Genomic DNA, 26,474 nt, shown 5'->3' on the forward strand with positions numbered 1-26,474 from the left:
AAGCGGGTAAAGCTGGAGTATGAGGATGGCACCGAGAATGACCTGTGAACCGATGAACCCGGGCATGACGATGAAGGTGGGCAACGACTGGTAAGAGTTAAAACTGGGAATCAGCCAGCTCACACACTTAATGAATTCCAGGCTGGAGACACAGGATTGGGAGTGGAGCCGGGGGTCGGCCCTGCTTTGATCACAATGATGTCAGAAAGGTCCTTGACCCTCTAAACTTAAACCCTTAAAATTGTTTCTTCATAACTCGCCCCCTGTAGCCCCTCAATCAGCCTCGTTGCTCTTCTCTGGACTTCCTCCAGTGCTGCTGTGTCTTTATGGAGTCATAAACTGACCACAGGACTAAAGATGAGGCCTCACCAGTGTGTTACAAACCTCCTGTGACTTGTGCTCCACACATCAAGGCGCTATATAACCTGACATTCTGTTAGCCTTCTTAATGGCTTCTGAACACTGACTGGCAGTCGATACTTTAGAGTCCACTATGACTCCTAACTCCTTGTCATAAGGTGGACTCGCGATTTTCAGACCCCCATTGTGTATTCACACCTCACATTTTCACTTCCTATGTGTAATTCTTTACATTTACTGACATTAAATGGTTAAAAGTCTCAACTCCATCAATCTTTCCTCATAACTCACCCACTGTAGCCCCTCAATCAGCCTCGTCAATCTTCTCAGGACTTTCTCCAGTGCTGCTATGTCTTTATGGAGTCATAAACTGACCGCAGGACTCCAGATGAGGCCTCACCAGTGTGTTATAAAGACTTGAACAGAACTTCCTGTGATTTGTACTCCACACATCAAGGCGCTATATAACCTGACATTCTGTTAGCCTTCTTAATGACTTCTGAACACTGACTGGCAGTCGATACTTTAGAGTCCACTATGACTCCTAAATCCTTCTCATAAGGTGGACTCGCGATTTTCAGACCCCCATTGTGCATTCACACCTCACATTTTCACTTCCATTGTGTAATTCTTTACATTTACTGACATTAAATTTCATCTGCCACAAATCTGCCCAAGCCGGTCTGCCATCCAAATCCCTCTGTGATGATATAACAGATTCCAAATGATCTGTTAATCCCCCTGTCTTGGTATCATCTGCAAACTTAACCAGCTTGTTACTTTATATTCCTATCTAAATCATTTATAAATATTAATCATAGGCAGTGGCCCCAGCACTGCCCCCTGCTGGTCAACACTCTTAATGTCACCCAATTCTCGATGAAGTTCCTCACCCCATCACCCTCTGCTTCCTGTGTCTGAGCCAATTCTACACCCATCTACTCACCACACCATGAACTGGCATTTCTTGTAGTCTGATGCCAACCTCTCACATGGCACCTTATCTAATAATAATAATAATAATAATAACACATTCATTATATTCATTTAGGGCTTTTCTCACTATTCACAGTGGCTGATCCACCATCCACCTGGCTGATGTGACGGCACTCATTTTTAGCACCAGGACTCTCCTCAGCCCACATTGGTGAAATCACACGAGTGACTGTCACTATTTGACTTATTTTCTTGTATCAGATTATATTTTGTACTTTCCTGCTGCAAACCAATTTCTCTATTTGATAATCAAGTCTCCCTAACTGAAGGGCACCCCAGTTAATATCTTAGTAAGTAACCCCCTCCACCTGGCCGTGACTATAATATCTCCCTCAGATCCTTGCCTTTTTAATTTCTGAAAGAAAAGCTCATTGAAATCTGCGTCTGCATTGGGGGGGTCTTCAACACGCCGCTAAAGTAAGGCTGCTATCCCTAAGGCTGTTATTTCGTCAGGTTTCTGCTATGTCTATAAAATCAGAATTATGCTCAGCTACATACAACCTCAATTCAATTCTGTAGCACATTGTCATTCACCCGATGAAGCTCAAAGTACTTTATAAGATGTCAAAGAACGTTAATAGTAGTAAAAAAAATTAAAACTAGGTAAAGCTGGGCCATCTTAATGGCATCATAAGCCCCCCCAGGCAAAGGGTCCCCTGTTTTGACAGCAAAACAGAAACCTACATAGACATCAGGAACATGGTGGGCTCCTGGGGCCCCCTTGCCAGCGCCCATTGTGCCCATATGTTATGACGGGTAAGAATAACAGATTGGGAGCATGCGCAGATAGCGTGTGGCTGCACCCACTAGAACACCTGGTTTGGGATCGGAGTGCAGTGAGTGACACCTCAGCACGTTTTTTTTTTTAAGTGGCCGGAGTGCCAATAACAAAAAAAAAAGAAATAATCCACACTTAAGTAAAGTAGATTTAGAATTAAAAGATGAGTCGGACTCTTTTGTACAGAACTGGACTTCAGCTTTCCAAAGACGCGTCTGATAATTCTGCTTGCGCAAAGGTAAGCAACGTTTAATTTTTGCACTTTAACTTTACATTAGAATTTAAGTTACGAAGTAATTAGTGAACATTAGTAAAACCCTTCGTTTTAAATTTTACAGTTAATAGTTAAACGGTTTGCGTTTCTGGTTATTTAACTGCGAACGTTTTAAAATAAGAAATAAAAGGCTCACCAATGGACGCGGCTGTTTTCGCACGTGGTGCCCGCCCATACCGATGCCTGCCTACGTCATTTCTTGGAAATCAGCTGTTTCGCAGTGACGCTTTGTACCATTGCTGGTGCGCATGCTCGTCTTCTCCAGCCCCTCTTCTATTTGCCAAAACTCTAAGGATGACAACAAACCTTAGCCAACCGCCGCGCACCTGCAACCGCCTACTGGCATACGTATAAATGGACAGTTGAAAGAACAAACCAAAAGTCTCCAAGAGACACTCGTGTCCGCCCTCTTCTAGTAATTGGTTCACTGCCATAGCGTCTTCGCTCCCAAACAAAGAAACGGCGCGGCCGTGTGGCGCCATTTTGGCTCTGAGAATGAAGTGTTTGAGCGCGGAATTCGTTCTAGTCGTAGAGCCGAAATGGCGAGAGTGCTGTGAATCAGCGGATTGGTTAAGGCGGACCAAAAAATTTCGTACAGAGGGGAGTTTTCGGTAAAAAAAAAAAAAAAGTTAATTTACAGGACGCTGAAAAAGAAAGTAAATGTGTCGCCAGTGATCCCGCAGCAAAACATCGAGAAGTGAACACATCGAGGCGCGAAGACACTGACGGTCAATCGGAGAAGTACAGCGGAGCAAGAGAGCCGGCGTCCCAAAGGCAAGGACTGGCAGTGCTTTCAGGTGGTGTTGTTGTAGGAAGTGATCGGCTGGTGCGGTGCAGGAGCGCAAGGGGAGAAGACGGGGCCTGCGCGACTCTGAGCTGTCCTGGCGACTCGCCGAGATTTCAGGGAGCCCAGAATGAGCCGACCGGTGAGCTTAGCGGGTCGACGCGGGGTGAGCCGAGCGGCAAAAGTGATCAGGAGTCGGTGGAGCGTCGTGAAATCTGCCGTTTGAGCAGGTCGTCGCATTAGGTATGGAGGGAGTCAAGAAACGGGGGAAAATATCGCACAACATCTGTGCGCCAAGTGCTTTACAAGGTGTCAAAGAAGTAATTACAAGTAAAAAACAATTAGTAACGCATACAAGTGAGTAATGCACGTAAGATAGATCTACACTCACTGGCCACTTTATTAGGTACACCCTGGCAGTACCCGGTTAGACCCCGTTTGACTTTCAGAACTTCCGTAATTCTCCATAGCATCGATTTACCAGGTGATGGAAACATTCCCCAGGGATCTGGGTCCATAGTGACATGCTAGCATCACGCAGTGGCTGCAGATTTGTTGGTTGTGAATCTCCCGCACAATCGCATCCCAAAGGTGCTCCACTGGATTGAGATCTGCTGACAGTGGAGGCCATTGGAGTCCATGTGAACTCCATGTCATGTTTAAGAAGCCAGTTGGAGATGATCTGAGCTTTGGGACACGGCTCGTTAATCAGAAGATGGGGACACTGTGGTCATAAAGGGATGGACGTGGTCAGCAACAATGCTCTAGGTAGGCAGTGGCATTTAAATGAAGCTCAGTTGGTACTAAGAGGAGAAATTGTGCTAAGAAAATATCAACATAACCATCACAGCACCAGCTGTCTGAACCATTGATAAAAAGCAGGATGGACCCCTGCTGTTATGTTGTTGACCCCACCATCCAAATGTTGCAGCAGAAATCGAGACTCGTAACACCAGGTGACGTTTTTCCAACCTTCTAATTGTCCAGTTCTGGTGAGCCCCGCGTGTGAATTGTAACCTCAGTTGTCAGTTTTTAGCTGACAGGAGTGGCACCTAGCGTGGTCTCCTCCTGCTGCTGTGTTGTGTGTACAGAGCTGCTCTTCTGGACACCTCGGTTGTATCGAATGCCTTTCTATCTGCACAGACCACTCTGGCCATTCTCCTCTGACCTCCGGCATCAACAGCATCTGATAGTTTTCAGACCATTCTCTGTAACCCCAGAGATGGTTGTGCATATAAATCTCAGCAGAGAAGCCCGTGTGGCACCACCTACTACACCACCACGTTCAAAGTCACGTCTGATCCCCATTCTGACGCTCGCTTTGAACTTCAGCAGGTGGTCTTCACAAGGTCTACACGCCGAAATGCATTGAGGTGCTGCCATGTGATTGGCCGATTAGATATTCGTGTTAACGAGCAGCTGAGCAGGTCTACCTAATAAAGTGTAAAATTAAGAGACGTGGAGTTCTTGAATACACCATTGCTTTTAGTTGACAGTCCAATGACGAGATTAGTTGTTTAGATAGAGAAAACCTGGGGGGGTTGGTGGCAGGATTGGCACTCCAGCCACCGTAAAAACCCTTCCCACTGTCCCAGTGTGGTGCTGAGGTGTCACCCACTGCACTCGGGGGGGGGGGGGCCACAATCCTGGTGGTTCATCATGTGGTGGGTGCCTTCCGACCTCTAAATAGATAGATCTTGGTTTATCCCCGGGGGAAATTTTGGCTTTTTACAGATTTATTTCTTTCAATAAATACATACATAAACATTTAAAAATATAAATCCATTATCCAACCCGCTATATCCTAACTACGGGGGTCTGCTGGAGCCAATCCCAGCCAACACAGGATTCAAGGCAGGAACAAACCCCAGGCAGGGCGCCAGCCCACCACAGGGCACACACACTACGGACAATTTAGGATCGCCAATCCACCTAACCTGCATGTCTTTGGACTGTGGGAGGAAACCACACAGACACGGGGAAAACATGCAAACTCCACGCAGGGAGGACCTGGGAAGCGAACCCAAGTCTCCTAACTGCTACCACTGCACCACCATGCCGCCTAAATACATAAATAAGTAAGTAAGTAAATAAATAAATGTACACACACACTTTGGTCTGAACCCACACTGGAGTTACTACAAAGAAACAAAACGTCTGCCTTGGTCCCAGTGCCAGTGAAGCGCTGTACAGGCGTATTGTTGTTGGTATAAAGGACCCCCAGTCGTGTTTCTTCACACACGTCAGCTGATGCTCAAATTCCTTGGTTTTGTCATGTACAGCATTGTTCATAATGGAACTGAGTTTTGTTTGAATTCTCTCCTTCACTACGACCTCCAGAGGGCCCAGAGCCTGCCCCTTTAATGAGCCTGTTGATTCGGTGGTCCGCTCTTGACATGACGTTACCAACCCAGCACACCATGCCGGCCATCACAGAGTTACAGAAGTATCCACATTAAAGCAATAACGAGTCTGCTCGGCTCCGTATTCTCTATTTCCTCTGTGTCGTTAATGTGGACCCCCAAGTACTTGTAGGAGTGGACCACCTCTACGTTCACTTTCTGAATAGTGAGCAGATAAGGAGGCTCTCTGGTGAGGTGAATGTCAGTAATCCGCTCCTTAGTTTTGCTAATGCTGAGTTGCAGACCATTCTCAAAGTTTGCCCCCTGACTCCTCTGCTTTGACTCGTCCCCCCTTTTTGACACTCTTTACCCCCCCCCTAACGTTCAGAATCCTTTGAGAATTCCTGCAGGTGACCTGACCTGCTTCACTTCCCGGGTCCTCCCTGCGTGGAGTTTGCATGTTCTCCCCGTGTCTGTGTGGGTTTTCTCCGGGTGGTCTGGCTTCCTCCCACAGTCCAAAGACATGCAGGTTAGGTGGGTTGGTGATTCTAAATTGGCCCTAGTGTGTGCTTGGTGTGTGTTTGTGTGTGCCCTGCGGTGGGTTGGCGCTGCTGCCTCGCAGTTAGAGGAGACCTGGGGTTCGCTTCCCTGGTCCTCCCTGTGTGGAGTGTGCATGTTCTCCCCGTGTCTGCGTGGCTTTCCTCCGGGTGCTTCTTCCCACAGTCCAAAAACATGCAGGTTGGGTGGATTGACAATTCTAAATTGTCCCTAGTGTGTGCGTGCCCTGCGATGGGCTGGCACCCTGCCCGGGGTTTGTTTCCTGCCTTGTGCCCTGTGTTGGCTGGGATTGGCTCCAGCAGACCCCCGTGACCCTGTGTTCGGATTCAGCGGGTTGGAAAATGGATGGATGGATGGACCTGACCTGCTGTTGTATTTCTCGTCCGATGTGGACAGAGTTCAGCAGACAGGGGTTCCAGTGTTGCTCACACAGTCCTTGAGTCTCACAGATGGTGGTCTGCCCCACAGCATCAGGACCCACAGTCTCATCCACCTGCAGATCTCCGAGTTGACCCCTTAACAGAGATGGCTGGATGGTATTGAAGGCACCAGAGATATGAAACAACAGAATCCTCACAGCGCGGCCAGCTTTGTGGAGCAGACGGATGAGTTTTAGCTAAAATGGCGGACCGTGAGGTTAGCTTTGTTTTTTGTTTATTCAGTTTTATTCTCTCAGTCGCGTTCATGGTCCCCATCTGACACTGCTGTTTTCACATAAAGGTGCGCTATAACAGAGGTGAACTCGGATGATGACACAGCTGCCGTCGCTGTACTTTGTATATAAGAGCGTAAAGTCACAAGTAGACTGCAGAGCTTCCCGTGTACATATACAAAGTACAGCGATGGCTGCGAGTGTGACGTGCATTCCTGCTCCGATGTAGAACCGTCGTCATGATCCGAGTTCACCTCTGGTATAGCGTGTCTTTATGTGAAAACAGCAGTGTCAGAAGGGAGGGGGGGTTTGTCTGGCGTGATTGTGAATGCGACTGAGAGAATAAAAAAATCAAATATAATCTTTCCAAGTATCATACATTTACACCGGCAGTTACAGACTGAAATCAAATGTATGTTTTTATTCTAAAACTAGGGGGCTTCACTCGCCAACCCCAGTGTTTGCTTAATCCATCCATCCATCGTCCAACCGTCTATATCCTAACTACAGGGTCACTGCGGTCCACTGGAGCCAATCCCAGCCAACACAGAGTGCAAGGCAGGAAACAAACCCCGGGCATGGTGCCAGCCCATCGCAGGGCGCACACAAAGCACACACTAGGGACAATTTAGAATCGTCAGTCCGCCCAACCTGCATGTTTTTGGACTGTGGGAAGAAGCACCTGTAGGAAAGCCATGCAGACACGGGGAGAACATGCACACTCCACACAGGGAGGACCAGGGAAGCGAACCCGGGTCTCCTAACTGCGAGGCAGCAGCGCTACCACTGTGCCACCTTCTATCTATCTATCTATCTATCTATCTATCTATCTATCTATCTATCTATCTATCTATCTATCTATCTATCTCTATCTATCTATCTATCATATAGCGCCTCTCACAACTATCTATCCATCCATCATCCAACCCCCTATATCCTAACTATAGGGTCACTGGGGTCCACTGGAGCCAATCCCAGCCAACACAGGGCACAAGGCAGGAAACAAACCCCGGGCAGGGTGCCAGCCCATGGCAGGGCATGCACACACTAGGGACAATTTAGAATTGTCAATCCACCCAACCTGCATGTTTTTGGGCTGTGGGAAGAAGCACCCGGAGGAAAGCCACGCAGACACGGGGAGAACATGCCAACTCCACACAGGGAGGACCAGGGAAGCGAACCCCAGGTCTCCTCTAACTGCGAGGCAGCAGCGCTACCCACTGCGCCGCCGTGCCACTGTTTGGTTAATCGGATATACCATTTTAAAAGCTTTTTTTTTCTTTGGGATTGTTTCAGTTTCATTAGTTGCACTTTTTACTTTAAAGGTTTATTAACTCTTTGAGGGCTGAAAATTTTTTGCAGGCAACTCCGTTTTCTGAAAAGCACACAAAGCAAAGGTTTCACATGTAAATAAACGTAAAATGTCTGTAGCTGTGGCTGATGTCCGCTCCTGTTCAGCGTCTCTGGTGGTTGTGTCGGGGCAGCACAATGGCGTGGTGGGCCAGCTGCCTGGCCTGTCTTTGCGTGGCAGTGCTACTCAATCTGTTTTGTACCTGTTGCCATCATAAGTGGCGGGTTCTCCCAAGCGAACGTTGCCATTAGGGCATCAGCTACACAAGCGTGTTCAACACCATGATCACCTGAAGCCGGTACCTCACGTTCGTTTTCAGTCTCCATCTTCAGATCATTTGCATCAAAATTGGAGTCCAGCAAGTCAGAGTCCAATTTGGCGATAATAATACACAAAATGTCGTCCATGGAGCATTTTGCTTTGTGCATTCGCTTTGGTCTCTCGTCAGATGTTGATTCCATTTTAGAGGTTGTTTGCTCTTCGCTACTCACGCCTGCGCAGGGAATCTGAAGTCAAGTCAACGTAGCTCACTTTCCTTCTAGCAAAGAGAGTTGAACTAAAACATAACCGTCCTCTACCCCTGAATTTCGACAAAAGTCAACATCCGCCTTGAAAGAGTTAAAAACAATATATGGAATTACCTTTTCTTCAAGATCACATTGAATTTTGAATCCGTTTTTGGAAGTACATTGTGACAATGCAACGTATAATCGCCCGTGCGTGAATATGGTTTCTGTTTCTCTAATAAATAATCCGACGTTTTCCAATGGTTGTCCCTGTGATTTGTTAATTGTCGTAGCAAAAGCTATTCTCACGGTAAACTATAAACATTTTAATACGAATGGCATATCACGATCTCCTTTGGTGTCTAATGTTATTCGTGGAATAAATACATCACCTTACTTGTCGCCTGTTAAAATTTGCATCGCTTTTCCGTCATCATAAATATACACCTGACCGAATTGTGTATTCTTTGAAATTAAACTCATCGTTGCTTTAACTGTTGTGGGACGACCTCGCTTTGTCCTGCTATGTTTTCAATTACACCTGGCTCTGATGATTGATCGCCTTTTGTTTGCGCTCATGTGATCTTGACTGTCTTTTTCTTTTTTTGATACTGTAGCGACTGACGTAATAAAGTGTCACAAAGGTTTTACTTGAACAATCGCCGACTTCGTAACCCCAAACACAACTCTCTAGCACCCTCGCCTCCCCCTTACCGCATCAATCAGGACCCCGCTATCAGTCTCCCGTGCTGTACTCCGCCCCCCTCAGTCGGACCTATCAGTCACTTAAAACCAAAAGAGGCTTCAACCTGCTGGCGCGCTGCCTGTTCTGCTTGTCGCATGTCGTTGTTTTAAGAGCTGGCAGCACATGATGCATGTCTGCCAAAAGCAATCCAACAACTGCTTAGTTAGAGGAGCGTGGACTTGTTTTAAATGATGGCTCAGTGACTTATCTCACGTAACGTTGTAAAAACAATACTTGTCACTTATTTCCAGCCTGGGCGTGGTTAAATCGCTTTTTTGCAGGATGTATGACGCTGCTCCCGTTTATGAAGTTCTAATCTTTTAATTCTGAGCCCTATTGGACGTGCTTTGTTTTCAATTTCACTTGTTCCGGGCTGATTATCACTTTCCTTATTTTCTAAATTTGCACCTAGCTTATTGTTTTTCTCTCCACCGCATTTGGGTCTCTTTTCTCCGCACTTTTCTTTTGTTTTCGTTTAGTCGTCGACGTTTCATTTCTACCGTATTGACCTTATACACTTTACAGTGCATCCAGAAAGTATTCCCAACTTTTTCCACATTTTGTTATGTTACAGCCTTATTCCAAAATGGATTAAATTAATTTTTTTTCCTCAGAATTCCACACACAACACCCCATAATGACAACGTGAAAAAAGTTTACTTGAGGTTTTTGCAAATTTATTAAAAATAAAAAAACTGAGAAATCCCATGTCCATAAGTATTCACAGCGTTTGCTCAATACTTTGTCGATGCCCCGTTGGCACCAATTCCAGCCTCAAGTCTTGTTGAATATGATGCCACAAGCTTGGCACACCTATCCTTGGCCAGTTTCGCCCATTCCTCTTTGCAGCACCTCTCAAGCTCCATCAGGTTGGATGGGAAGTGTCGGTGCACAGCCATTTTAAGATCTCTCCAGAGATGTTCAATTGGATTCAAGTCTGGGCTCTGGCTGGGCCACTCAAGGACATTCACAGAGTTGTCCTGAAGCCACTCCTTTGATATCTTGGCTGGGTGCTTAGGGTCGTTGTCCTGCTGAAAGATGAACCGTCGCCCCAGTCTGAGGTCAAGAGCGCTCTGGAGCAGGTTTTCATCCAGGATGTCTCTGTACATTGCTGCAGTCATCTTTCCCTTTATCCTGACTAGTCTCCCAGTTCCCCACAGCATGATGTTGCCACCACCATGCTTCACTGTAGGGATGGTATTGGCCTGGCGATGAGCGGTGCCTGGTTTCCTCCAAACATGACGCCTGGCATTCACACCAAAGAGTTCAATCTTTGTCTCATCAGACCAGAGAATTTTCTTTCTCATGGTCTGAGAGTCCTTCAGGTGCCTTTTGTCAAACTCCAGGTGGGCTGCCATGTGCCTTTTACTAAGGAGTGGCTTCCGTCTGGCCACTCTACCATACAAGCCTGATTGGTGGATTGCTGCAGGGTTGGTTGTCCTTCTGGAAGGTTCTCCTCTCTCCACAGAGGACCTCTGAAGCTCTGACAGAGTGACCATTGGGTTCTTGGTCACCTCCCTGACTAAGGCTTTTCTCCCCCGATCGCTCAGTTTAGATGGCCGGCCAGCTCTAGGAAGAGTCCTGGTGGTTCTTCCACTTACGGATGATGGAGGCCACTGTGCTCATTGGGACCTTCAAAGTAGCAGAAATGTTTCTGGAACCTTCCCCAGATTTGTGCCTCGAGATAATCCTGTCTCGGAGGTCTACAGACAATTCCTTTGACTTCATGCTTGGTTTGTGCTCTGACATGAACTGTCAACTGTGGGACCTTCTATAGACAGGTGTGTACCTTTCCAAATCATGTCCAGTCAACTGAATTTACCACAGGTGGACTCCAATGAAGCTGCAGAAACATCTCAAGGATGATCAGGGGAAACAGGAGGCACCTGAGCTCAATTTGGAGCTTCACGGCAAAGGCTGTGAATACTTATGGACATGGGATTTCTCAGTGTTTTTATTTTTAATAAATTTGCAAAAACCTCAAGTAAACTTTTTTCACGTTGTCATGGGGTGTTGTGTGTAGAATTCTGAGGAATAAAATGAATTTAATCCATTTTGGAATAAGGCTGTAACATAACAAAATGTGGAAAAAGTGAGGCGCTGTGAATGCTTTCTGGATGCACTGTAAATGCGTGTCAATGTTGCACCGTAATGCCGGTTCTTTTTCTGCAGTTATATTCTTGAATAGAAGCGCACTTGTTCTGTTATATTTGTACCTTTTGTGAAAGTGTATCTTTGATATTCGGACTTATTATACACTTCGTGTCTACATTTTGTCAATTATTACAATTATGTCGAGGAAATCAAAAGGCAACAGCAAAGACACAATCGGTGAACCGCAGGGAATTATGGGAGGCCCTCCCTTAAATAGGGTGGAGGGTCACTGCTGGTGGCCCCGCCTACACAGCACAAGGAGCATAACTTAAGCCCAGCCCCTTTCCCAACATACAATTGTAGAGATGTTTGTAATAAATGAAATAAACATTCATACAAGTAAATCGCATAAACAAAACCAACAAGAAGAGACGTGGTGGCTGAAAGGTGACGTCTCCTTGGCTTTGTGATTCGTCACTTTGGACTGGCTGCTCTTCTTTACGCGGCTGATACTCCCATCTGTTTCACTGTGAAAAATGGCAGTTGAGAGTTTTCTTGGCTCGGTGAAACGTAAACCCGAGTGGAATGGAACTCCTTTAAAATGAAATTGGAACTGAAACCGTCGTCCTGCTCGCGCCCACTAACAGTTCCTTATCGGACCCCCTTCTGCTGGCAGCCTTGGGTGTCGTTTGTTATTCTTCTATCCACACGTCGTTACTAGCCCCCCCCCTCCCCCCAGTACAAAACTGTACGTTTTCTAAGAAGAGCGGCCGCTGTGTGAAGTGTTTATGAGAACTGCTTCCAAAAGAACAAAGGCACGACTTCTAAGAAGTTTGATGAAATTGTTCTACTAAACAAGGGAAACCCAAAAAGAGCAGGGCCAGAATTATTAGCCCCCCCCAATGCCAGTTAATAGTTAATAGTGCAGCCCTCACAACTGATGTAGTTTCTCACCAGACCCCTGAGGCACCTCAGACCTTTCCTCCATTGCTGGGGCTCACGCAGATTAGATGGCTTCTGAGCGTGGACCTTAACCGTTGTGACGGGCGGCCAGCACCAATACCAGCTGGATGGAAGGACCGAGAAAGAGGGCATCTGCACTGGTGTCCTGTCCAGGTAGGGGCTGCGGCATGAGCTCTCGCCAAAGACCCTCGATAGGACCAAGGCCTGGACTTAAGAGCCTGATTTGGTGTTCCTCAAGACGTTCTGCACCGACCCAGCCAGGCTGGCAGCAGATTTCGTCAAACTATCCCTTAACTATTATCAACGCCATCTTCCATCTTCATTATGCCGTGTAGCCCAACAGGGTCTCCTGTGTGTGACGCAGCAGAGCAGCCCCACCATGTTGAAGTGTGGGACGCCATGTTTTTAGGGTCAGAGGCCTCTGCTCTCGCTCACCAAACACAAGCCGTGTGCCTAAACCTCTCGTCAGGCCCAAGGACAGACCCCCCAAAGTTCATCTCCATGTTTCAAACTTGAGCCTTACTTTTAATATGCCACTCTGTGAGCCAAGGGAGTGGTCCTTAGCGCCCTAAATGAGCACAATCAGCCCCCCCCGGGCTTCACCCTTCTAATAAACAACGTCAGACTCGTTTGTGCAGAGAGGCACTGAAGTGACCCCTGATGTTCTGTTCCCATCTCTCAGTCCGATTGGACCACACATTAATAATAATAATTCATTACATTTATATAGCGCTTTTCTCAGTACTCAAAGCGCTATCCACACAGGGAGGAACCAGAAAGTGAACCCACAATCTTCCACAGTCTCCTTACTGCAAAGCAGCAGCACTACCACTGCGCCACCTGTGAGGATATTATGCTCATTATCTTCTTGTAGCATTTGTTATTCAAATTCAAAGCTTCTACGGGTCAAGGAGGCAACAGTCTAAGCCAGGGGTGTCCAACTCTGGTCCTGGTGGGCCGCAGTGGCTGCAGGTTTTCATTCTCGCCTTTTTCCTAATCACTGCTAATTCCCTTCTTTTTCATAGCCCTGTTTTTAAGGATTCAGTCCTCTGAATTGATTTGTTTCTTCATTAAATGGCAGCCAATCAGAAATGAGATGTGAAACAAGCCGGCAGTTGACCAGCTACATTGGAACATCAAACACCGGCTAATTTCATTCCAACCAGTTCCTCAATGAGAAGCTGATTTTGAATAGCAGGACTTGTTGCTGCTCTCATTGTGCCTCAGCAAACTCTTGATTTTCTGTTTTTTCTGTCAAAAATGTTTTGGTGACCTGAGCAGACCAACATGGCCGAGACCCTCACCTTTCTTTATTTTCAAGTGATCTGCTCATTTTGGGTCTCATTGCCGTTTGGTGGCTCATTAAGGAAAAAGAAACAACTAAGGGGTCCGAGTCACGTCAATTAAAACAGCAGCAATAATGACTCACTAATTAAGAAGATGGTTAGAATGAAAACCTGCAGCCAGGTTTGGGCACCCCTGGTCTAAGCACAGATGCCCAGGTGCCCCCCCCTTTCCCCCCTCCCAGGCCAGCCGAGTGGTGTGGTCTCTCCAGCATGTCCTGGGTCTGCCATAAAGACCCCTCCCAGTTGCACATGCCTGAAATATCTCTTTCCCCCCCCCCCCACACACGCACACCCACCCGCCAGGAGGCACCCTAGTCAGATGCCTAAACCACCTCAACTGTGAACTCGGTTTTAAGGGAGAGTAGAGGAAGTGACATTCTCGGGGCCAGAAAGGAAGTGATGTCATCAAGACAAGATGGAACTTCCCGTAATCGGTCTGCAGTGGAAAAGAAAGGATCAGTGCACTCTGCCACCCACTGGTCTGGCGTGGAATTACAACGACACCATTTATCGCACATTTTCATACAAGTGCTGTAGCTGAAAGTGCTTTACAGGATGAAGAAAAAAAAAAAAAAAGACAAAATATAAGAATAAAATTGGGCAATACTCATTAACATACAATAAAAGTAAAGTCCGATGGCTGGGAGGACAGAAAAAACAAAAAACTCCACAGACGGCTGGAGGAAAAAAAAAAATCTGCAGGGGCCCTGAGGCCATGAGAAATGACCCTCATCAGACCCCTTAGGTGCCCACGTGTGTGACGGTACATACACACGCCCATGTAATTTAGGGCAGCATCACAGCAGGGTCACTACTGGGTGGGCCCAACCTTGGCCATGGGTGCCCTTTGTGCTGCAGTGCCCACTCACGCAGGGTCTATTCTGAGTTGCCAGTTTTACGTGAACTGAACATCTTTCAGATGTGGGAGGAAAGCTGGGCAGGCACTGGGACAACCTGCACTTACGTGGAGGTGGCACCCGGGTGTGCCAGTAGTGCCAGGCAGGGTGGTGTATCGAGTTCTTGATTGAATATCTCAGAAAAATTAGTCCACAAAAGCCAATGTCACAATGGTCGGCGATTGTTCTGAACGTTAAGTACAATCCACAAACTCTCCAGGATGGCGCTGCTGATTCTTCTCGTGTCGCCTGCTGTTGAGGAGCGTGGGAAGAAAAAACGAAAAACAGGAACTCTGATCAGAAGGTGAAAGAGTTGAGAACAGACGGGATTAGCGCCACTGTTTACAAATGGTTGGGGTTGTCACCTGAGGTGTCAGTTCAGGCGGCACAGCAGCTAAGCAAACATTGGAGATCAGGAGGTGACGGCGCTGAAATATTTAAAATAATGAGTGGAGTGAGTCCAGTGGACCGAGACGGGGACTTCAGGGTGAGTTCATCGGGGGACACAATTGTGAAGGGGAAATTTCACACAATGTGGAGGACAAGAGCACTTTAGGGACCCTCAGAAACTCGACTTGGTGTTACTTTAGTGGGCTGAGTGGCCTGCTCTTCTTATTAGGACAATGTAGACAAGAATAACTCATTTGGACTTTCTCGTATACCAAGTATTGGAATTGTCCAAAAATTCGATTTCGGGATTTCGATGAATCTCGACGTTTTAGACCTCCCTGAGTCCGAAAATACCATTTATGGAATTGTGTCTGTGTGTGTCAACACTTTAACCTGAGTTTGCTTTCACGTTGGTCAACCAAATTTTGCCTACAAGTATTAAGGTACAAAACATCGATTTCTATCAACTTTTGGGCTCTTTCTGCTAACCAGAAGTGCTGCTTTACCTTTTATTTGTGCAGCTACAGAGTTGTTGATGGTTATTTAATGTCCATAATATAAAAATAGAATCCTTGTCTTGCGGTTTACTCCCATATCTGAGTATACGAGAAAGTCGCAGGTTGACTACTCGTGATTTTTTAGACCAGAACTGCTTTTCAGTCAGTTCTCGTACCTTTCATCTTCCTCACGTTAATCTTTTCTTCCACATCTGTATCAGACCCCGCCCCTAATTCCCTTGGCCCTCCCCTTTTCTAATTCTGAGAAATGTGTCCCTGCCTTTATCACATCCTGCATTGAACTCCTGGAACTCTGCTGCCATACTCGTCACTCACACCCACATGCAGAGAGCACATCGTGGGCTCGCTGGGTCTGGTGGTCTTTATAATACAAACTGATTTCTGTGTGTCTGTTGGGGCGTATTCAGTATTAGCAGCTGCAATGTGCCATCTGATGGAATTTGTTTTGGTATTGCATGGAGTAATACAATGTGGGGTGTCTTTCATTCCAACAAATGGTGCATGCATCTCGACATTTTAGACCTCCCTGAGTCGACAAATACCATTTACGGAATGCTGTGTGTGTGACAACTTGAGTGCGCTTTCACTTCGGTCAACCAAATTTTGCATACAAGTATTAAGGTGCAACATGTCGATTTCTATCAACTTTTGAGCTCTTTCCGCTAACCAGAAGTGGTCCTTTACGTGAAATGTTTCCCCAAAAATATTACAAATGTGATCATTTCACATCCTATTATGGTAAAGCATGACATTCTAAGCATTTTTTTTTGTCACTTTGCGTTTTTTCAAAAACACAACCGGTTTTCGAGAGAATCGTAATTTTCCGTTTTGACGTTCAAATGGTAATTCATACCTACTGTGACCGCTAGAGGGCACTGTCGCTCCTCCAGGCCAACAGGTAGACCCGTTTTATTCCTTCTCTTTTCATCACAGTGCTGTCCACCACCACAGCCTTCCACAGCACATTTGAGCGCTTTGAGTAATGAGAAAAGCGCTATATAAATGCAAAGAATAATTAATTATTATTATAAATGTTTCTTTTTCCTTTCTCTTTCTTTTCCTTCTCCAAGTGTTGTCCGCCTTCCCCCCAACCGACTCTGGCTTCCCTCTGTGATGGCTGTTCAGTCCTTCTGTATACTTCTGGGCCTCCGCTCACGTGGCCTACCAGCACTTCTAAATTCACAGCACCCCCTGGTGGCACCCATACCGAACTCCAAGTCCCAGGATGCCCTGTGGGTGTTCAGGGCAGCACTCGCTACACTCCAGGGGAGCTGCCATCTAGCGGCTTAAGGGAGGTAGTGCCCTACAAAAAGCTGCCTTCCCCCATCCTTCCATATACAGGGTGTCCCGGCCGGGTTGAGGTGCTGGTCATCTCTTACACTTCGTATCTGACAACGTTTTTGCGTTATGTAAATTAAATTAGTGTCCAAGGATTACATCACACACGTTACTAAAGTCTCTTGCAACTTGTGACCCCCTTCTGATTACTGACACTAGTAATTAACCTGAATTGTTTGCCAAAATAAAATTATTGTCGCAGATTTTCTATTCATGCAGCTGCAGAGTCTGATTTATTCAACTTTACTTTTATAATAATTGCTCATTATACAGTGCATCCAGAAAGTATTCCCACTTTTTCCACATTTTGTTATCTTACAGCCTTATTCCAACATGGATTAATTAAATTCATTTTTTTCCTCAGAATTCTACACACAACACCCCATAATGACAACATGAAAAAAGTTTACTTGAGATATTTACAAATTTATTAAAAATTTAAAAACTGAGAAGTCCCATGTCCATAAGTATTCACAGCCGTTGCTCAATACTTTGCCGATGCCCCTTTGGCAGCAATTCCAGCCTCAAGTCTTGTTGAATATGATGCCACAAGCTTGGCACACCTATCCTTGGCCAGTTTGGCCCATTCCTCTTTGCAGCACCTCTCAAGCTCCATCAGGTTGGATGGGAAGCGTCGCTGCACAGCCATTTTAAGATCTCTCCAGAGATGTTCAATCAGATTCAAGTCTGGGCTCTGGCTGGGCCACTCGAGGACATTCACAGAGTTGTCCTGAAGCCACTCCCTTGATATCTTGGCTGTGTGCTTAGGGGTCGTTGTCCTGCTGAAAGATGAACCGTCGCCCCAGTCTGAGGTCAAGAGCGCTCTGGAGCAGGTTTTCATCCAGGATGTCTCTGTACATTGCTGCAGTCATCTTTCCCTTTATCCTGACTAGTCTCCCAGTTCCCCACAGCATGATGCTGCCACCACCATGCTTCACTGTAGGAATGGTATTGGCCTGGTGATGAGCGGTGCCTGGTTTCCTCCAAACGTGACGCCTGGCATTCACACCAAGAGTTCAATCTTTGTCTCATCAGACCAGAGAATTTTCTTTTCTCATGGTCTGAGAGTCCTTCAGGTGCCTTTTGTCAAACTCCAGGTGGGCTGCCATGTGCCTTTTACTAAGGAGTGGCTTCCGTCTGGCCACTCTACCATACAGGCCTGATTGGTGGATTGCTGCAGAGATGGTTGTCATTCTGGAAGGTTCTCCTCTCTCCACAGAGGACCTCTGGAACTCTGACGGAGTGACCATCGGGTTCTTGGTCACCTCCCTGACTAAGGCCCTTCTCCCCCGATCACTCAGTTTAGATGGCCGGCCAGCTCTAGGAAGAGTCCTGGTGGTTTTTGAACTTCTTCCACTTACGGATGATGGAGGCCACTGTGCTCATTGGGGACCTTCAAAGCAGCAAAAATTTTTCTGTAACCTTCCCCAGATTTGTATCTCGAGTCAATCCTGTCTCGGAGGTCTACAGACAATCCCTTTGACTTCATGTTTGGTTTGTGCTCTGACATGAACTGTCAACTGTGGGACCTCATATAGACAGGTGTGTGCCTTTCCAAATCAGGTCCAGTCAACTGAATTTACCACAGGTGGACCTCCAATGAAGCTGCAGAAACATCTCAAGGATGATCAGGGGAAACAGGAGGCACCTGAGCTCAATTTGGAGCTTCATGGCAAAGGCTGTGAATACTTATGGACATGTGCTTTCTCAATTATTTTATTTTTAATAAATTTGCAAAAACCTCAAGTAAACTTTTTTCACATTGTCATTATGGGGGTGTTGTGTGTAGAATTCTGAGGAAAAAAATGAATTGAATCCATTTGGAATAAGGCTGTGACATAAGAAAACAAGGGGGCTCCGCCCGCTGCTCGCTTCGCTCGCCTACCCCTGGTATCCTGAAATACATTAGTCGAGCTCGTTCATTTTGAACCCGTGCCTGCTGTGCTTCCACAGTGTCAGACACGCGTTGTAGGCGCCTGCGTTCATTGATCTTATCCAGGTGGGCTCGTGTTTGCATCGTTGAGCTGTATTGTGTTTGAATTTGGTGTAAAGCGTTCAGCGGTTTGTACAATCCCAAGCAGCACATTATTCCTAACGTCACGCCGTAGTAGTGCCACTCACAATAGTACGGAAGGCGCAGGCGTCACCGCCATATCTTTGTGGACCTGTGTGGCCTCCATAGCCTCGCACGTTTGACTCTGGGGTGCAGCGCAGAATCCTCTTTTGTGTGTGGTTGTGTCGTTAGTCGTTAGCTATGGGCGCGTTGTTGCTTCATTTCTCATTCACGTTAGTTGAGCTCTTTCGTTCTTGGGCCGTGACTCCTTCGTTCGCGGTGGATAAGACTTCGCTTGCGGTGTATGAGACGCGCGTCTGCGCAGTACGTCTCATGGTCTCATCGCCGTGTACCTGCGTCCATATCCGGTTTATTCTCGGTTAGTAATATGGATGTGGAAAGAGTGATGCGCTGTGAATACTTTCCGGATGCACTGTATCATTAATTTGATTTAATTTGTTGTTGATGGCTCTTTAATATCCATAATATAAAAATAGAATGTAAAAATGTTGCGCGGTACACCTGGAGAGCAGGTTAGAGATAATGGAAGTAGGAAAATTCAAAGTCTCAAAAACCTGAACGTAAGGATCACATTAGACAGATGAAAATGATTACTCGGTGAAATAATGGAGGGGTGAAAAGAGATAGACAGAGAGGTGATGTGACAGAAGTATGGAGATATTGTAAGGCTTTACACTTTAAGTCGAAGATCGTCTAAGTCGTGTTTCTTCCCAATGAAGAGGCGTATCCACGAGAATTAAAAGTTTTCTTGTTTATTGAAAGTGAAATCCACATACGTGGGCGACAGAGATGCCAAGTGGCTGGCACATAGCGCAGGCTGTGGGGTTGGCAAGCGAAGCGAGCAGGGGGGTGAAGCCAAGCCCCCTTGTGTTGAAGTATATTCATGTGCCGTTTCTTTAGATGTCTTTATGTTTCCTGTTTTTTGAGGGTCTTTTTGAAGGCCCCAGCCATTTTTATTCATTTGTTCATACAGTTACAGGGTCTACCCAAGCAGGTGGTCTCCTTCTTTAAGATGCCAGTACACGTGTAAGAAGGACTGGTGGGGAATATTGACTGATGGACTCTTTGTTTATTGGTCAAGGCCAAGGACCACCCCAAAGGTGTGCAGGAGGACTCGGACGAGTTCTTCAGGGTCCTGCCAGCGTGAAGAAGCACAAAGACAAACACGTGAGCTGCAGAGCAACCTTCGGACCCCCGCTGAACTCAAACAGGCGACACCTGACTGTTCACGGTCAATTTAATAAATTCTCAACATTGTAGGTTGTAGGAGGGGTCTTCAGGCAGAAATCATCCCAGCCCAGGACACAGAGGGGCACAATAACTTAGTGGGGCCCCTCAGACCGATCCAAGCAGGGGTGCATCACAATCACCAGGCTTGAGTACATCTCGTGATATTTAGGGCTAAGAAACCAAGGCAGTGCCCTCTAGTGACAAGCAATGGCATCGCAACAGGCTGGAACTCCTTGCGCTGTTCCTTTAAAAATTAAAACATTGTGATATCTCTACAAGCAACACCCTGTGGGGGGGGGCGATCTGGAAAGGGCAGGGACGGGTGCCGCTGGCGCTTTATCTGACCCTCACGATGGAATTCCGTCAGTTCCAATTTAGAGGGGGCCCAGCAAGGTGCCACTCCAGTGTGGAACAGTTCAAGGTTTTAAAAAGTCAGCACTTTAGAATGTGTGCTTGGGATTCTGCCAGTTGGCAAACCTCTGCGTCCTTTTGTTGTAACAGAATTTCAGTTTCTAGACGGTGAAAGAATGAAAGCTGTGGACAAAAATACCACAAAAGCGGCAGGGGGGGGGGGGGGGGGGGGGGGGGGGGGGGGGGGGGGGGGCACCAAGGCGAAAACGTCGACCTTGTGGACTCCAAATTCAGACAGGCAGCGTGACAGAAGGTTTTTTTTTCGTTTTGTGTATGTGTGGTTGGGGGGTGGGCTGCCCATCTGTGGAGAGGGGTGGGCTGCATCTTGATACTTTGGACAGCAGCATTAAGGTTTTCTCCTCACATTTCTACTGCTAGATGTCACATAAACAGGAGTGACCACCAGAGGGCAGCCTTCAGTCGCCTTTGTGTCCTTAATTGCCAGTATGATACTGAAGGCTGCCCTCTGGTGGTCACAAGGGGTGACCGCCAACCCCTTCTATCATGCTGGTGAAGTAGATATAATCCAGGAGACAGCGGGTACAAACGGGCCGGAGCTCATCGGGGGGTCAGTGCTGGCTGCCAAGTAAGAGTCCCTTAGGCCTGCTGCCCTCTACTTACTGCCACATGCCCCCAGTGTTATATAGCGCCTTTCATCTTGACTCTCTTTCTCTCATAGCATGGCACAGTGGGAATGTGTGGTGCACCTGGACACAGCCTACCTGCAGAAGGTGGATGACCTCTACTCCGACGAAGCCTTCCCCATGGACGTCCGGCACTACCTGGCCCTATGGATCGAAAGCCAAGACTGGTATGTAGTTGGCAGCTTGCAAAATTGAGCCTCCACACAGACAGGCCTCAGTAGGTGGTCCCATAACTGAGAACTGGCAGCCGACCCATAGTTGCAGAGACCCCCACATGTCAGAATGGCCATTACTGATGGCCTGCTAAGGCCACGTGTGGACAAGAACAGGCCCTGCTCCCATAACTGAGAGGTGTCATCTGGTGGTCCTCCCATAGGTGCCGACTGAGCCAGGGCTGCACCAATTACCCCCATCACAGTCAGCCATCTGGTACCAATGACCCACGTGACTGCACTTCAGCCCCTAACTAAGAGATGTGATGTGGCAGCCCATCGTGTGCCCACTTCCCACATGCCAGGATGAGCGGCCCACAAAAACAGGCTTCATCTGGGGGGTGTGATCTGGCGGCCCACCTAGCCACCACATGTGGAGCCCATCAGCTGTCTGTTACGGAAACGACCATATGGGGACCACCCCTCTCACAAAGACAGACTGCACTTCATTAATGAGGGCGGCCCACCCACATGTAGACCTCCACTAATTATTGTCCCTCCGTACCTTTGTGTGTTCGTGGATTGGCAACCAAGTCACCAAGATACTCCCCTGCTGCCGTGTGTGAACCTCCCTCTGACATAGGTGCCCACGCTCATGTGTGCCCGCTCTCTGTGGTCCTGACTTAGGGTGAAGGCCACCCAGGATGAGTCCCTTGCCAGCGTCCTCTTCCACATTCTGCTCGAGAACCTGGACAATCAGTACAGCTACTTCAGTCAGACGGAGGGCAGCTTCCTGCAGCAGTGCAACATCCGAAAGTTCAAGCAGAACTTCCAGGTGAGCGGGCAGGGCTTTGGGTTTGAAGGGCAGGGCCACCCGCTGTGCCCAGGGAGCATCACACCAGGTCTCGTGTGTCTCTTCTTTCAGGCCGTGTACCAGGAAGAGCCCCGCTCACTGGCACGGGTCATCTGCATGCTGCTCGCTCAGGAGAAAGAGATCATCAGAGAGGCCCAGCTAGCCGAAAAGGTGAGGCGTGGCGGGCAGGTGTGAGGTGCCCACTGTCCACACTCTGAGCTGCTACTGTATGTCTCGCCCGCTGCAGGTGCAGATGCTGCAGGTGCAGCCGAGTCAGATGGAGCTGGACAACCAGAGGAACATGGAGCGCAAGTTTGTGGACCTAAGGAGCCGTGTGCAGGTGGGTCTGCTTTTGCAGCCGTGTTGCCACCTTGCTGCCACCTTGGTCTCACACTGATTTGTTTTCGGCAGGAGATGGACCAGTCTGTGAAGCTGCTGGAGGAGCAGCAGGACGAGTTTGATTTTAGGTACAAGATTCACTTGCAAGAAGGTGAGTTGCCCAGCCCATCACCCAAGGCCCCCCAGCCGTGGGTACCGTGACTGACATTGCCCACTCCTTTGCAGGAGAGCAGGGGAACAATGGGATGAAGTACCTGCAGGAGCTTCTGAACAAGCTGGATGCTTCACGGAAGGTACGGAGGTCTGATTAGGGCGGATGGGTAACTGGCGCCATGCCTAACTGTACTCTCTGCTGACCCTCCCTGCCCAGAATTGCCTAGCACGGATGCGGGAGCTGCTGTCCGAAGGCGATGCCTTGCTGAACTTCATGGTCAACGAGGAGCTGAGGGACTGGACGCGCCGGCAGCAGAAGGCCTGCATCGGGGCCCCGGAGGACGTATCTTTGGACGTGCTGGAAAACTGGTGAGTGCGGGCAGCCTCTCTAAGGGGACGAGCCGGGCAAGTCTGAGGGCAGCGGGTACTGAGGGGCTTCTGTGTCCTCTGCCAGGTTCACCGTGGAGGCCGAGTGTCTCTTCCACCTGCGCCGCTTCCTGAAGAAGCTGGAGGAGCTGTGCGGGAAGGTGACGTACGAAAGGGACCCCTTCAAGGTGGAGCAGCCTGACCTACAGAAGCAGGTGGACCACCTGCTGACCACACTGCTCAAGAGGTATGGCTGTGCCCAGCGGGGCCTCGTGGCAGTCCTCGACTCGTCCGTGCCAACTGTTTGTTCCATCTTGACAGTGCCTTCGTCGTGGAGAAGCAGCCCATCATGCCCCAAGGCAAAGGTCCCCTGGTGTTGCGGACCAGCGTCCAGTTCTCGGTGAAGACCAGGTGAGTGACCACGCCCCCCCCAAACCACCACCCCTCCCTTGAGCTGATTGCCACCCCCCAGGCTGAGGCACTAACTGCCATGTCTCTTCTAGACTCCTGGTGAAGTTTCCTGAGCTCAACCACAGCATGAAGGTGACAGCGGTGATTGACAGGTAGGGGGCGTCACCCTCAGGGGTCTGGGGCGGGGCCAGTCCGTCACTGGCGCTAACGGTCAGCTCTGTCTTTTCTTCTCTTTCTCAGAGACGTTGTCAAGGAGAAGGGGTAAGCAGTCGCTCTGTGGGAGGCCTGTGCCAATCGGGTGGGCACTTTGGGTAAGCTGGTGCTGAAGTTCTCGTTATTGTAGGTACCGCAGATTTAACATCCTGGGCACAAGCAGCAAGGCACTAACCATGAGTGAGACCAGCAGCAGTGGCATGGTTGCCGAATTCCGGCACTTGGTATGTGATGGGCACAAGAGGGCATTGTCACTTGAACCTGTCCTGATGCTAAATGCGCCTTTCTGTCACTTACTGTCCCACAGACCCTGAAAGAACAGAAGGCGGGTGGTGGGGGTAAAGGATGTGGTGAGGTAAGTGATGACTTTACTGATGAATGGTGTGGGCATTGCTGCCAGTCTGTCGGTGCCCATTCATACCTCTCTTTGTGTTTTAGGGCACTCTAAGTGTCACAGAGGAGCTGCACATCCTCAGCTTTGAGACGCACTTCAATCTCCACGGCCTCTCGGTGGATATCCAGGTGAGTTGTGCCCACTCCTCGTGCCCAGCAGGTGGCTGGTGGCACTAAGCCTTGTAACATGCCCCCCTCGCCCCGCAGGCCTCCTCGTTGCCCGTGGTGATCATTTCAAACTCCAGCCAGCAACAAAGCGCCTGGGCCTCCATCCTCTGGTTCAACACGTTATGCTCGGACCCCAAGGTGAGCGCCTGCCTGTTACCATGCCCACCCTGCTGCCTGGCGTTGCACTTCACTTGCTGTGTCTTTGCTTCTTCCAGAACTTGTCCTTCTTCTCAAGCCCCATGATGGCCACGTGGGCTCAGTTCTCAGACATGCTGAGCTGGCAGTTCCAGGGCAATACCAAGCGCGGGCTCAATGATGACCAGAAGCTAATGATTGCCCACAAACTCTTTGGTGGGTATCTGGCTGGAAGGGTACAGCAGCTCGTGCCCACGTACCTGAACCCATCTCACCAACTGCTTTCCTTTTGTCATGCAGGTCGCCAGCCAAGCTATGACAATTGCCTTATTCCCTGGGCTCGGTTTTCAAAGGTGGGCAGAAATGAAGGGGGCTTTCAACCGCATGGCACTGCCCTCGGGGGTGTACCTGACCAGCTTGTTTTTACACCTTCAGGAGAATCTGCCCGATGTCAACTTCTCCTTCTGTGCCTGGATTGATGGCATCCTGACTCTGGTCAAGTCGTACCTGGAGGACTTGTGGAATGATGGGTGAGTCTGAGGGTGGCAGTGTGTGAGGTGCCTGTGGGCATTGTCCGCTTGACTCAAGACCCTTTGCCCGGCAGGTACATCATGGGCTTTGTGAGTAAGAAGAAAGAGAAGACACTGCTCAAGGGCAGGCTGGCTGGCACCTTCCTGCTGAGGTTCAGTGAAAGCTGCAGAGATGGCGCCATCACCTTCTCCTGGGTGGAGCACCTTGACAATGGTACCCTCTGTCTTAAACAAAAGGTCACCCAGCCTGTGCCCCTTCACGCACTCTGACTCTTCTCTTCTTCCTCCCTTGCCTACCCAGGGAAGGCCAACGTGCGCTCGGTGAAGCCGTTCACCAAGCAGGAGCTCAGCCAGATCCCCTTCTCCGAGGTCATCCACCACTTCCAGATCCTGGTGGCCGAGAACGTGCCGGAGAACCCGCTCCACTACCTGTACCCCGACATCCCCAAGGATGACGCCTTTGGCAAGTACTACGCCCAGAGCAACCAAGGTAGGGAAGTCGTTGGGAATGGGGGTGGGGGGGGGTTCACATGTGGCCACGTGGTGGTCTCCTGCTCCACTGCTGCTAAGGCTGTGCTGTGTCTGCTGTGTCTCCACAGGCGAAGAGTCTCGCATGAAGGCCTACCTGGGCACCAGGCTCATCGTTGTGTGCCCAGAGTGAGTTGTGCCAGGGTGTAGGCATTGGGGAGAGGGATGGGGGGGGACTGGGGTCAGGCCTCCTCAGCCTACTCACTGCCATCTCTGCCCTCAGGAACACCACGGATGTCCAGACACCTGCACCAGCGGACACTGAGCACCTGGAGGAAGGGGTGCAGATGAGTGCCAGCTTCTCTGCCCAAATGCCAGCTCCTGAAGGTGAGGATCTGCCCGGGTGGTATGGGCACACACACTCCTTCAGGGTTTCTGACCAGTCTATTCCATTTCCCTCCAGCTGACTTTTCTTTGGCCATCGGGGATTTCGAGTTGATGCCCACTGAGCTCCTGCTGGCAGACAACCCAGGGAATGGCATCGAGCCCAGCAACGTGCTGCTCAATGACCCATTGATGCCCACCCCCCAGTGACTTTCCCACCCTGGAAGCAAGTTTGCTGTACGATGAGCCCACGCTGCAATTTCACGACTTGACTGAGGATGGCATGTGGCCACTGGTATCTGAGGCACATGGGCAGCAGGCCGGCTACAGTGTGCCACCCATCTTGCTGCAGTAGCCTGCCCAGCACGCACTGTGCCAGTTTATGGAATTTTTGAGCCAAGGGAGAAACCAAGTAAGCAAATCAACACTGAGACTGCACTACCCGACTGGACCACAGAAGGGTGCCACTTGGTGACTACTGGGCCAGTTGAAATCCTACAGGTTGCACCTTGGCATGCACTTTTTTTTCTAACATTTGTTTTCTCTTTTCTGCCCTCTCCATCTCTTGTGTGTTCCTAATAAATTCTTTCCTGTAGCCCCCTTTGCCCTGTCATTTGTACCCGTTGTGCCGCGTCACTTCCAAGAATGCTATTGGTTGT

The 26,474-nt window shown here is 48.7% G+C and overlaps 1 protein-coding gene across 3 annotated transcripts; it reads left to right on the forward strand.

Annotated features, from left to right (window-relative positions):
- The first annotated feature begins 2,352 nt into the window (after positions 1-2,352).
- stat2 (signal transducer and activator of transcription 2) lies at positions 2,353-26,410 on the forward strand. Of its 3 annotated transcripts, none has more exons than XM_028798679.2 (24): positions 2,353-2,372; positions 21,286-21,417; positions 22,090-22,237; positions 22,328-22,426; positions 22,503-22,595; positions 22,667-22,745; positions 22,820-22,887; positions 22,965-23,116; positions 23,202-23,360; positions 23,435-23,524; positions 23,617-23,676; positions 23,765-23,785; positions 23,868-23,961; positions 24,045-24,092; positions 24,176-24,259; positions 24,338-24,436; positions 24,514-24,649; positions 24,734-24,786; positions 24,869-24,963; positions 25,038-25,177; positions 25,265-25,453; positions 25,563-25,620; positions 25,715-25,818; positions 25,895-26,410. In XM_028798679.2, the coding sequence occupies exons 2-24, from the start codon at positions 21,287-21,289 to the stop codon at positions 26,023-26,025; spliced, it is 2,331 nt and encodes a 776-aa protein (XP_028654512.2). In that variant the 5' UTR covers positions 2,353-2,372; position 21,286; the 3' UTR covers positions 26,026-26,410. The 3 variants fall into 3 exon arrangements, with proteins under 3 accessions (XP_028654512.2, XP_028654510.2, XP_028654511.2); XM_028798677.2 differs by lacking the exon at positions 2,353-2,372 and adding an exon at positions 2,930-3,182; XM_028798678.2 differs by lacking the exon at positions 2,353-2,372 and adding an exon at positions 3,189-3,334.
- The last annotated feature ends 64 nt before the right edge of the window (positions 26,411-26,474 follow it).

The sequence above is a fragment of the Erpetoichthys calabaricus genome, chromosome 3, assembly GCF_900747795.2.
Source record: "Erpetoichthys calabaricus chromosome 3, fErpCal1.3, whole genome shotgun sequence".
Classification (NCBI taxonomy): Eukaryota; Metazoa; Chordata; class Cladistia; order Polypteriformes; family Polypteridae; genus Erpetoichthys; species Erpetoichthys calabaricus.

Excerpts from the sequence above, each read along its gene's own strand:
- stat2 (XM_028798679.2), top strand. The coding sequence starts at position 21,287 with ATGGCACAGTGGGAATGTGTGGTGCACCTGGACACAGCCTACCTGCAG. Across the intron at positions 23,117-23,201 it reads TTGGACGTGCTGGAAAACTG|GTTCACCGTGGAGGCCGAGT; the intron begins GTGAGTGCGGGC and ends GTCCTCTGCCAG. Across the intron at positions 23,786-23,867 it reads GACGTTGTCAAGGAGAAGGG|GTACCGCAGATTTAACATCC; the intron begins GTAAGCAGTCGC and ends TCGTTATTGTAG.